Source organism: Papio anubis, chromosome 13 (assembly GCF_008728515.1).
Source record: "Papio anubis isolate 15944 chromosome 13, Panubis1.0, whole genome shotgun sequence".
NCBI classification, from domain to species: Eukaryota; Metazoa; Chordata; class Mammalia; order Primates; family Cercopithecidae; genus Papio; species Papio anubis.
The window spans coordinates 64,708,130-64,720,515 of record NC_044988.1 but is presented as its reverse complement, the minus strand read 5'-3'; the positions used below and the strand labels follow the sequence as shown (position 1 = coordinate 64,720,515).

Genomic DNA, 12,386 nt, shown 5'->3' with positions numbered 1-12,386 from the left:
GTAATTCCAACACTTTGGGAAGCCGAGGCAGGTGGATCACTTCAGGTCGGGCATTCGAGACCAGCCTGACCAACATGGAAAAACCCCCATCTCTAATAAAAATACAAAATTTGCCAGGAGGGGTGGTACATGCCTGTTAATTCCAGCAACTCGGGAGGCTGAGGCAAGAGAATCGCTTGAACCCGGGAGGCGGAGGTTGCAGTGAGCCAAGATCACACCATTGCACTCCAGCCTGGGCAACAAGAGCGAAACTCCGTCTCAAAAAACAAACAAACAAACAAACAAACAAAAAGTCAACAGAAAGATTATGTCTAGGGTTAAACTTAAAGAGGAATAAAATTATAATAACATCCTCATAGTGCTACCAACACTTATTAGAGAAAAGAAAGCAGAAAAAGTATTTTTCAGTTAACTCAAAGCACTTTTACTTCACTGTTTTGAATTGAATACGAGAATAAATTAACTAAAATCATAACTAAAGCAAATGCAAGTAAATCCAAAAACTACCAGTTGACATGAAAAATAACTGGCTCCCAGCACTTTGGGAAGCCAAGGCAGGAGGATCACTTGAGCCCAGGAGTTCAAGACCAGCCCCAGAAACACAGAAAGACCCTATCTCTGCAAAGAAATAAAAAACATTAGCCAGGTGTGGTAGTGCACACCTGTGGTCCTAGCTACTTGGGAGGCTGAGGTGGGAGGACTGCTTGAGTCTAGGAGGTAATGGCTACCATGAGCCATAGTCATGCCACTGCACTCCAGCCTGGGAGACAGCGTGAGACTCTGTCTCAAAAAAAAGAGATAATAAAATAATTGGGAGGAAGAGAGAACTGAAACCATTTCCCATGAAAAATTACTGAAGAAATTAGAGATATTTACAATGGAACATGTCCTTAAAGCACAATCAGGACCGTGAACATCAGAATCAACTATTTTATTAGTATTTTAAATGAAGATTCTTAAAGCCCCATCTTAGAAAATGAAACCAAAATCTCTGAGGGAGTTACTACCCTGAGCTCTGCATCATTTAGTAAGTACCTCAAATGACTCCTCAGTCCACTATCCTTTAGACACTCTGAGAAGGACAGGAAGTTGAACAAACATGGACAAGAAAACAATTTAAAATTACATAGGAAAAACCCAGATACACTCAAATCCGCAGATTTTCATCACCTCTAAGAATCTTGTGAGATCAGGCATACAATTATCACTCCTTCTGGGAAACTAAATGGAGTAGTGGAAACAGTACCTCACTCCATTCAAATCTCACTCCAGCCTGGTCAACAAGAGCAAAACTCCGTCTCAAAAAAAAAAGTCTGTAGAGCTTAAGTGAAAATTATTAAATGTATCTAGCATGTGAAACTCTTTTTTTTTTTTTTTTTTTTTTGAGACAGAGTCTTGCTCTGTCACCCAGGCTGGAATGCAATCATACAGTCTCTGCTCACTGCAACCTCTGCCTCCCAAGTTCAAGCGATTCTTCTGCCTCAGCCCCCGAGCAGCTGGGATTACAGGTGCACATCACCATGCCTGGCTTATTTTTGTATTTTTAAGAGAGACAGGGATTCACCATGTTGACCAGGCTGGTCTCAAACTCCTGACCTCATGATCCACCCACCTCAGTCTCCCAAAGTGCTGGGATTACAGGCATGAGCCACCACGCCCAGCCCACATGAAACTCTTGTACACTGTTGGTGGAAATGTAAGATGGTGCACTCACTATGGAAAACAGTATGGAGATTCCATAAAATATTAAAAATAGAATTACAATATGATCCAGCAACTCCACTTCTGAATATATACCCAAAGAATTGAAAGCAGGATCTCAAAGAGATATTTGTACACTCATATTCCTATCAACATTATTCACAAGAGCCAAAAGGTAGAAGCAATCTAAGTATCTACCAGTGGATGAATGAATAAACAAAATGTGGTATATACATATAATGGAATATTATTCAGCCTTACAAAGAAAGAAATTGTGACACATACTACATGAATGAACCTGAGGACATTATGCTAAGTAAAATAAGCCAGTGACAAAGAGACAAATATTGTATGATTCCATTTATATGAGGTTCCTAGATTAGTCAAATTCATAGAGTCAGAAAGCAGAAGGGTAGGGGAATAGGGTAGGCAGAAATGAAGAATTGTTTAACAGGTATAGAGTTTCAGTTTTGCAAAATTAAAAGAGCTCTGGAGATTGGTTGCACAACAATGTGATTATATTTCAGTACTACTAAACTACATATTTTAAAAACAGTTAAGATGGTAAATTTTATGTTATGTGTATTTTACCACAATTAAAAATAAAAAGTATCCAGCATGATTCCAGGACCATGATAAACATTCAGAAAACATTTGGTCCCTTTCCTATAATGCACTAAGAAGCCACAACATCATTTCTGTGGTATTTCTGCCAAAAATACATAATCTGAATCTAATCATAAGGAAACATCAAATAAATTCAAATTAATGTACATTCTACTATAAATAACTGGCCTCCTCAAAAATGTTGAGATCAAGAAAAATAAAGCCTAAGGAAGTCTTCCAGATTAAAAGGGACTAAAGAGACACAGTAACTAAATGCAATAACTAAATGTATCCTGCACCAAATACTAGACTGGGGGGACAATAAAACTATAAAGGACATTATTGGCACAATTAATACCATTTGAATATGAATTATGAATTAAATAAATGGTATCAATGTTAAATTTTGACACTAAAGTGTGGTTATAACAGGAAAGGTCTTTACTTTCAGGAAAAATAAATAAAGAAATATTGAGTGATAAAGAGATATGATGTTTCTAGCTAACTCAAATGATTCAAAACAAATGCATATATAAAAACATAGAGAATGATAAAGCAAATAAGGAAAAATGTAAAAGACTGTGAATTTGAGTAAAAGATATACCATTCTATTTTTGCACTATCCTGTAAGTTAGAGATTATATCAAAATAAAAAGTCACCAAAAACAGTTCCCATCTTCTCGTGTTAGGAAGTAACTTGGTATTCCCAAAGTTCCTTACACTAGTTCCAAAAGATGCTCTCTATCAAAAGTGGATCCCATAGGCAAATAAAATCAGGACCAGCTGCTATCTGTGATGTTCCTTTCCTGAAGGATCACACTGCACAAGAGTACATTAAATATTTGGAGGCTGAGCACAATTGTTCATGCCTATAATTGGGAGGCCGAGGTGGGTAAATCATTTGAGGTCAGGAGTTTGAGACCAGCCTGACCAACATGGTGAAACCCGTCTCTACTAAAAATACAAAAATTAGCCGAACGTGGTGGCAGGTGCCTGTAATCCCAGCTACTTGGGAGGTTGAGGCAGGAGAATCGTTTGAACCTAGGAGGCGGAGGTTGCAATGAGCCAAGATTGCGCCACTGCACTCCAGCCTGGGTGACAGAGTGAGACTCCATCTCGAAAAAACAAAACAAAACAAAACAAAACAAAAAAAGATTTGGACATGTCCTAAAATAAGAAACCCGTTTAACCGAGCAGTTCCTGAGCTTTTCACAACTACAGTGTTTTTTTAAATCTTATGACACTAACATCAGCAAAACTAGTACTCCAGAGAATGGGAGGAGCTGCTAATTTGATAATCTGAGATACAGCAAATATAAATCAGGCAAAGCCCAGTCCTTCTCAGCCTGGACTCCTACACAGGGCTGCTGGCCTTGGAGAATCAGCTATGAATAGACAAAGCACAGGTTTTCTCTGTGCTAACCAGCATCTCTGAAAACTGAGCCTGGAACCTTGGTCTTTTGTTCTATCCAGCTAGACTAACCAGTCCAAACTATGGCACTATTTAATTCAAAAGCAACCACAACAAGGACACCAGAAATATCCCTGCTTCATAAGTATATTATGTGTTACTATATTTATTGCAAGTTATTAATTTCATTTATAAGTATATATATCTCACTCACCAAATAGACTGAACTCTTTGATTAACAAGATTATTTCTTACTTCATCATTATACCCCCATGCACAGTGCCTGACTCACTACAGGTCACCAATATAAATGCCTGTTGATTATATAATGAATTAATCAATGAATAATTACCTCTGATCCAAGATATGATTTGCCTTGTATTAATTCAGGTGCTGCATAAGCCAGACTCCCACAGCATGTCTGCAGATGGTAATCCTTGTTACCCTGTCAATAAGATAAAAATGAAACACTTATTAATTACAGCCCTTAAGAGAATTAAACCTTGATAAACATCCTTTTCTTTTTTGAGACTGAGTCTCACTCTGTCACCCAGGCTGGAGTGCAATGGTGCAATCTCAGCTCACTGCAACTTCTGCCTCCTGGGTTCAAGTGATTCTCCTGCCTCAGCCTCCAGAGTAGCTGGGATTACAGGCACGCAGTTTGCCACCATGCCCAACTAATTTTTGTATTTTTGGTATAGATGGGGTTTCGCCATGTTGGCCAGGCTACTCTCAAACTCCAGACCTCAGATGATCCACCCACCTCGGCCTCCCAAAGTGCTGGGATTACAGGCATGAGCCACCGTGCCTGGCCGATAAAAATTATCGGCCATTTTTATTCTATGCCAATTTTTTTTTTTTTTTTTTTTTTTTTTTTTGAGACGGAGTCTCGCTCTGTCGCCCAGGCTGGAGTGCAGTGGCCAGATCTCAGCTCACTGCAAGCTCCGCCTCCCGGGTTCCCGCTATTCTCCTGCCTCAGCCTCCCGAGTAGCTGGGACCACAGGCGCCGCCACCTCGCCCGGCTAATTTTTTGTGTTTTTAGTAGAGACGGGGTTTCGCCGTGTTAGGCAGGATGGTCTCGATCTCCTGACCTTGTGATCCGCCCGTCTCGGCCTCCCAAAGTGCTGGGATTACAGGCTTGAGCCACCGCGCCCGGCCGCTCTATGCCAATTTTTATGGCACACAACATATAACATAAAATTTACCATCTTAACCTTTTTAAAATGCATAGTTTAGTAGTACTGAAATATAATCACATTGTTGTGCAACCGATCTCCAGAGCTCTTTTAATTTTGCAAAACTGAAACTCTATACCTGTGCATTTTATGAGCACAAGCAAAGAGAAGCTAGATGAAAAACTACCCCACATTATAAAGGATTTCTGTAGCCAACGCAATACTCTGTATACATGTGTGCATGCACGTGTGGTCTCTGCTTCTCTGGATTCCCAACACCACTACAACCTGGCATGAACAAATCCTTTTCCCTTAGCTCAGTCAAATCAGGTTCATACTTCCCTAAATATCCACCTACATAAATAAGCCTAGCATATATCCAAGCATCCAAGTCTTTCCATCCCCAAGTATCCCAGGGGGGGAAAATTTATTTACTGGACCTTATCTCCAGTATCAAATCTTTACAAATACAGAAGAGCTCTATTTTTTTAGAGGGAAAAAAGCAATATGTTACATAGAACAGTGCCTTCAAAGTCTGTTTTCTAGATGCAGTTATAAGACAAATCACTCCCTTAGCTTCCAGATCTGTTAAAATGAGTAATCTGCTCATCCTCCTCTGCCCTCCCACAGAATATCAAGACATAATGAAAACAAAGCTACAGTCCAACAGCTGCATAGAGTTCTTACAGCTGGCAAAGGATTTGTGAATTGTGAGATGTCATTTACAACTGAAACAACATGCCCAGGAGCGCGCTCCTCGGAAGAAGGCTCAGGCAATCCTCTCCCAGGCAACCCCGCTTTCCTTAGATGTGTCTATGTGGGTAATCTGTGGCAGCCATAAATGAAGGCACACAGGGTCTGTCACAAGCCTTCTCCACTGCCTCCCATGGAGAACGACTTAAACCAGTTTATCTGTTCAAAGTATGTTTTATCTTTATATGTCTGTCAATCAAAAAAAACCCTGCCTTTTAGCATTTGGTTCCCAGAAAAAAGGTTCCACTGATAGTTTCTGAAGAGCCAAGGGAATCAGAGAAGAATCAGAAAGAGTCATTCTGCCAAAGGGGTAAAATCTGCTTCCCTTTGCACCTAGCTAATTCTGATCGGGACAGGAAACAGTAATGGGACTACAAAAGCCTGAGACAAGTCTGCAATTTCAACATTCTTAATGAGTGTAGACAGCTCATTTTTGAGATTGTGAGTACCATGATTAGAGAACTCCAGAGGAAGCCTCCAACAGGCAACCACACAGGAGATCTGCTGCAGACAGGACAGCGAGAAAGTTCAAAGTCACCTCAAAGAGAAGTTATGCTGGAGAACACCAAAACGTAACTGTCCGGAGCTGCGCGCCCCGGCCATAGCAAATAATAATTAATGATTAAACGCCGGAGCTCTATTCCTTTCCACCTTCTACCTCCTCCCTAGATTTGTTGTTTCTCTTTTGTATCAATACCTCATAAAAGATGGCGCTCTTCCTGCTTCTTCTTCACCTGTTTTTCCCCCGCGCGGCGAAAATTGTTACTTTGTAGCGCAGGCACCATCCCGCGCCCAGGAAAATTACCAACTGACAGCGCAGGTGCAACATGACCTTCGACCAGAGAAACCAATACCTACTTGGTCACGCCCTCCGCGATGAGATCATCTCCGCCTCTGGCCCAACCCCTTCCCCTCCAGGTGTATATAAGGCACTGCATTACTGCCATTAAACGAGACTTGATCAGAGCACTGTCTTGTCTCCATTTCTCGTGTCTCTTGTCCCCCAAATTCCCACTCCCTCCTCCAGGGCCTGCATCGACGATCCCGCGGGCCGGGATAGTAACCATGGAATGCAAATTAAGGAAATATATAACAGTTATAAATTTAGAAGTGCACATGGGATTTTTCCTTCTTTTAAAAGGAAAGGGGATTGTTTCTCAAAACGTAACTAATTGTTAGCTATAGAACCATTTGGATAATAGATTTGCACTAAATTCTCAACTTTTATCTAAACAAACAAAGGCATCATCTAGTGGCAATATACTCAAACTGCAAGCACATTGTCAAGTCAGCATTCTTGCTATAATAGCCTCAAGTCACCTCTGCACTGCAAATTCTCACAGCATACTCATGGAGTCTTCTTCGGCAGGACCAATCCTAGAACTAGGGCAGTGACTCTCAATCTTGATTGCATGTTATGATCATCTAGAGAACTTACAAAAACTACCGATACCAGGGATGAAATTTAACATTCTTCTCAATGGATGCAACCAAGCTCAATAAAGACTAAGTGGAAGTCAGGACGAAATCACACACTAAGAAACAAATGCATTTACAAAGAACATAGATGCATCTTATTTCTGCACTTACCTTGGGTTTTGCACAGAGACCAAAATCAATCAGCTTTAATTTATGATATTCATCAAACAGCAAATTTTCCTGGGAAAACAAAGATATTTTGATAACTGTATACTGACTTCCTTATATCAAATCCCACCTCTAGCCATTTCTAAAAATGATTTAAGGCCGAGTGTGGCAGCTCATGCCTGTAATCCCCCAGCACTCTGAAGGCAGAGAGGAGAGGATTATTTGAGCCCAGGTTTTCAAGATCAGCCTGGGCAACATGGCAAGACCTGGTCTCATTTTTTAAAAATAAACTAATTAAAATGAGTAAAAATGATCTAAGGTTGTCTCTGTTAAAAAATCTGGATACTACAGGCCGGGCGCGGTGGCTCAAGCCTGTAATCCCAGCACTTTGGGAGGCCGAGACGGGTGGATCACGAGGTCAGGAGATCGAGACCATCCTGGCTAACACGGTGAAACCCCGTCTCTACTAAAAATACAAAAAACTAGCGGTGAGAAGTGGTGAGCCTGTGGTCCCAGCTACTTTCAGGTGAGGCGGGAGAATGGCGTAAACCCGGGGCCCGGGCTTTGCAGTGAGCCAGGGGTCGGCCTGCACTCCAGCCTGGGCAGAGGCTGAACTCAGTCTCAAAAAAAAAAAAAAAAAAAACCTGGATACTACAGGCTAGGCAGGCTAGAAACTAATGAAATGACAAGAAGTATATAAGGGAAAGGAAGGGCCAGGCATGGTGGCTCACGCCTATAATCCCAGCACTTTGGGAAGCTGAGGCGGGCACATCACCTGAGGTCAGGAGTTCAAGACCAGCCTGACCAACATGGAGAAACCCCATCTCTACTAAAAGTACAAAATTAGCCAGGCATGGTGGTGCATGCCTGTAATCCCAGCTACTTGGGAGGCTGAGGCAGGAGAATAGTGTGAACCTGGGAGGCAGAGCTTGCAGTGAGCGGAGATCCCACCACTGCACTCCGGCCTGGGTGACAGAGTGAGACTCCGTCTTTTAAAAAAAAAAAAAAAAAAAAAGGAGGGAAAAGAGGAGGAATATTGATCACTCTATCACTTCCCCACAAGACTCACTAGTATAAACCATTTTCTCCTATTTTCTCCTTGGTGTTCTGAGGGTCAACTACAAGCAAACACAATTTGTGCCAAAAGCAAATTTAAACCAAAAGAGTGAGTTCAAATCAACGAGTTCAGTATAAACAGGTGGAAAAAGAGTTTCCAGCCAGGTGCCCTGGCTCATGGCTGTAATTCCAGCACTTTGGGAGGCTGAGGCAGGCACATCACTTGAATCACTTGAAGTCAGGAGTTTGAGAACAGCCTGGCCAACATGGCAAAACCCCGGACCTACTAAAAATACAAAAATTAGCCAAGAGTGGTGGCAGGCACCTGTAATTCCAGCTACTCAGGAGGCTAAGGCAGGAGGATCACTTGAACCTGGGAGGCAGAGGTTGCAGTGAGCCAAGATTGCGCCACTGCACTCCAGCCTGGGTAACAGAGCAAGACTCAGTCTCAAAAAATTAAAAATAAAAATAAATAAATAAACGCATACATACATAAAATAAAGATACAAAAAATTAGCTGGGCATGGTGGCACACGCCTGTAGTCCCAGTTACTTGGAAGGCTAAGGTGGGAGAATCACTTGAGCCCAGGAGGTTGAGGCTACAGTGACCCTTGATCATGCCACTGCACTCCAGCCTGGGTGACAGAGTGAGATCTTGTTAAAAAATAAAAATAAAAAAAAGACATTTATAAAGTCACACACAATTGACAGATACACAGAATGCTCATAAATGCATCCAAAAAGCCTACCAAGGCCAGGAGTAGTGGTTCACACCTGTAATCTCAGCACTTTGGGAGGCCAGGGCAAAAGGATAGCTTGAGCTCAGGAGTTCGAAACCAGCCTGGGCAACATGGTGAAACCCTGTCTCTACAAATAACTAAAAAATCAGTCAGGCATGGTTGTGTGCACCTGTACTCCCAGCTACTTAAGAGGCTGAGGTGTGTGGATCACTTGAGCCCTGGAGGTCAATGCTGCAGTGAACCAAAATTGCACCACTGCACTCTTGTCTGAACAACAGAAAAAATAAAAATAAAAGTAACACCTCCCAGAAGTCAAAAGTAAGAGGAAGAAAGGCTGGGTATAGTGGTTCACGCCTGCAATCCCAGCACTTTGGAAGGCCAATGCAGGTGGATCACCTGAGGTCAGGAGTTCAAGACCAGCCTGGCCAACATGGTGAAACCCCATCTCTACTAAAAATACAAAAATTAGTTGGGCATGGTGGCCTATGCCTGTAATCTCAACTACTTGGAAGGCTGAGGCAGGAGAACTGCTTGAATCCAGGAGGTGGAGGTCGCAGTGAGCTGAGATCACACCACTGCACTCTAGTCTGGGCGACACAGTGAGACACCACCTCTTAAAAAAAAAAAAAAAAAAAAAAAGAGGAAAAAAGAAATGTGATGTTATGACTGGAGCAACAACAACAAAAAATAGCAAACCTAAGATAGATTCCTAAACAGATTATTTGGAAACCTAAAAATAACAGGTAAATGATGCTGAACTCTCAGGTGAGCATCTAACTATGATGCAGTCACTTACTGGCTTGAGGTCCCTGTGAGCATAGCCCTGGCTGTGCACGTAAGCGACAGCAGATACTATCTGACGGAAGACAACCCGGGTCTCCTCTTCTGACAGGCGATCCTGGGAAATTATGTAGTCAAACAGCTCTCCTCCAGGGCAGTACTTCAACAGCAATGGAATCACAGATATTGTTACAACGTACAAAAATCACTTCACAGAAATTTAAAATCGGCCGGGCACGGTGGCTCAAGCCTGTAATCCCAGCACTTTGGGAGGCCGAGGCGGGTGGATCATGAGGTCAGGAGATCGAGACCATCCTGGCTAACATGGTGAAACCCCGTCTCTACTAAAAATACAAAAAACTAGCCGGGCGTGGTGGCGGGCGCCTGTAGTCCCAGCTACTCGGAGGCTGAGGCAGGAGAATGGCGTGAACCTGGGAGGCGGAGCTTGCAGTGAGCCGAGATCGCGCCACTGCACTCCAGCCTGGGTGACACAGCGCGAGACTCCGTCTCAAAAAAAAAAAAAAGAAATTTAAAATCAAAAAGTACACTTAACTCAGATATTATTAATTTGACTTTATAGGGAATAGAACCGAGTAAGGCATATTCAAAAGTACACTCTCAGGATCAAACAAGTCAATAATGACTCCAGGAATGAGAACAATAACTCTTTCCTCGAACAGTTTTATCACCAGTAAGTAGAAGTAAAACCAACTACCACTGTGATTTTAAAAAGCTCACTCAGGGTTTTATATTTTTATAGCAAAGTATTAAAACCCATTCTCATCTTAATGCACTCTCATTTAGTGTAATTACCTGAAATTTTAAAACCCAGCAGTAATTATTGTTTCTCTCTCCCAAAGACCAGTGGTTTTCAATCTGTACCAGAAGGAGCCCAGGTCTACAGAGGTATCTCAGACGCTGCAGAACAGGTACCAGAGCACAAAGCTCAAGGCTTTCCATCCCTTTCCCAGGGCAGTTCCACTTTTCTATGAGCTGGGTTTCCATTTTAGCAATATTAATTAAAATTACAAATGCATATAGACTTGACCTCACAGTTCCACATTTAGTTATTGCTCTTATAGATGTACTCACTCATATCAAAAAACAGTACTTTGGTCAGGCGCGGTGGCTCACACCTGCAATCCCAGCACTTTGGGAAGCCGAGATGGGTGGATCATTTGAGGTCAGGAGTTTGAGATCAGCCTGGCCAACATGGTGAAAACCCGTCTCTACTAAAAATACAAAAAATTAGCCAAGCGTGGTGGCGGGTGCCTGTAATCCCAGCTACTCAGGAGACTGAGGCAGGAGAATCGCTTGAATCCGGGAGGCAGAGGTTGCAGTGAGCCAAGATTGTACCATTGCACTCCAGCCTGGGTGACACAGTAAGACTTCGTCTCAAAAAACAAACACCATCACTAACAAAAAATGTACCTTAAAGATCATTTACTACAGCAGCAGTGTTTGTAAAAGCAAAAGACTAGAAACAACTGTCTTAGTCCATTTGGGCTGCTATAACAAAATACCTTACACCGAGTAATTTATAAACAAGATAAATGTATCGCTCACAGTTCTGGAGCCTGGGAAGTCTAACATCAAGGTGCCAGTAGATCCAGTGTCTAGTGAGGTTCTGTTGCTCACAGTTGGCATATGCTATGTATCCTCATGTGGTAGAAGGGAGCAAACGAGCTCCCTAAAGCCTCTTGTATAAGGGCACTAATCCCATTCATAAGAGCTCTGCCCTCATGACCTAATCACCTCCTTAAAGGGCCCCAGCTCTTAACACTGGGGATTAAGTTTCAACATACAAATTTGTGGGGAGCATTCAGACCTAAATGCTGATACTAGATAAACTATGACACGGAATGGAATTCTAGGCAGTAATTTAAAAAAAAAAAAGGAAGCTCTTTACAAACTGCTATGAAACAATGTCCAGTACTAAGTTAATAAAAGACTACAGATTGATATAGTGGCTTGCAAAAGCATTATGCTGAGCAAAAGAAGCCTAACAATAAGCAAAAGAATACTGTATGAGTCATTTACATCACATTCTAGAACAGATTAAACTAATCTGCGGTGATAGAAATCAGATGAGTAGGCCGGGCGCGGTGGCTCAAGCCTGTAATCCCAGCACTTTGGGAGGCCGAGACGGGTGGATCACGAGGTCAGGAGATCAAGACCATCCTGGCTAACACGGTGAAACCCCGTCTCTACTAAAAAATACAAAAAACTAGCCGGGCGAGGTGGCGGGCGCCTGTAGTGCCTGTAGTTCCAGCTACTCGGGAGGCTGAGGCAGGAGAATGGCGTGAACCTGGGAGGCGGAGCTTGCAGTGAGCTGAGATCCGGCCACTGCACTCCAGCCTGGGCGACAAAGCGAGACTCCGTCTCAAAAAAAAAAAAAAAAAAGAAATCAGATGAGTAGTTGCTGGTAAGGGCAGGGTGGCTATGGTTACAGGGAAAACTTCAAAAGGGCAGGAGAAAACTTTCTGAGGTGATAAGAGATGTTTTACACTTTGGGGTGGGAGGTACATGGGTATATACATTTGTCAAATTGCATACCTAATGTGCACATTTTATTAT

The 12,386-nt window shown here is 42.4% G+C and overlaps 1 protein-coding gene across 8 annotated transcripts in view; it reads right to left on the bottom strand.

Annotated features, from left to right (window-relative positions):
• Nucleotides 1-12,386, bottom strand: part of MELK (maternal embryonic leucine zipper kinase) — a 126,079-nt gene that overhangs the window by 76,844 nt on the left and 36,849 nt on the right. For 6 of the 8 annotated variants that reach the window (XM_031654318.1, XM_031654320.1, XM_031654317.1 and 3 more), the window contains exons 5-7: nucleotides 9,826-9,969; nucleotides 7,237-7,305; nucleotides 4,071-4,163 (exon numbers count right to left, since the gene is read on the bottom strand). In XM_031654318.1, the coding sequence (XP_031510178.1) occupies nucleotides 4,071-4,163; nucleotides 7,237-7,305; nucleotides 9,826-9,969 (306 nt within the window). Of the gene's footprint in view, nucleotides 1-4,070; nucleotides 4,164-7,236; nucleotides 7,306-9,825; nucleotides 9,970-11,375; nucleotides 11,957-12,386 lie in introns of those variants that run through there. The other 2 variants (XM_031654324.1, XM_031654323.1) reach the window with 2 other exon arrangements.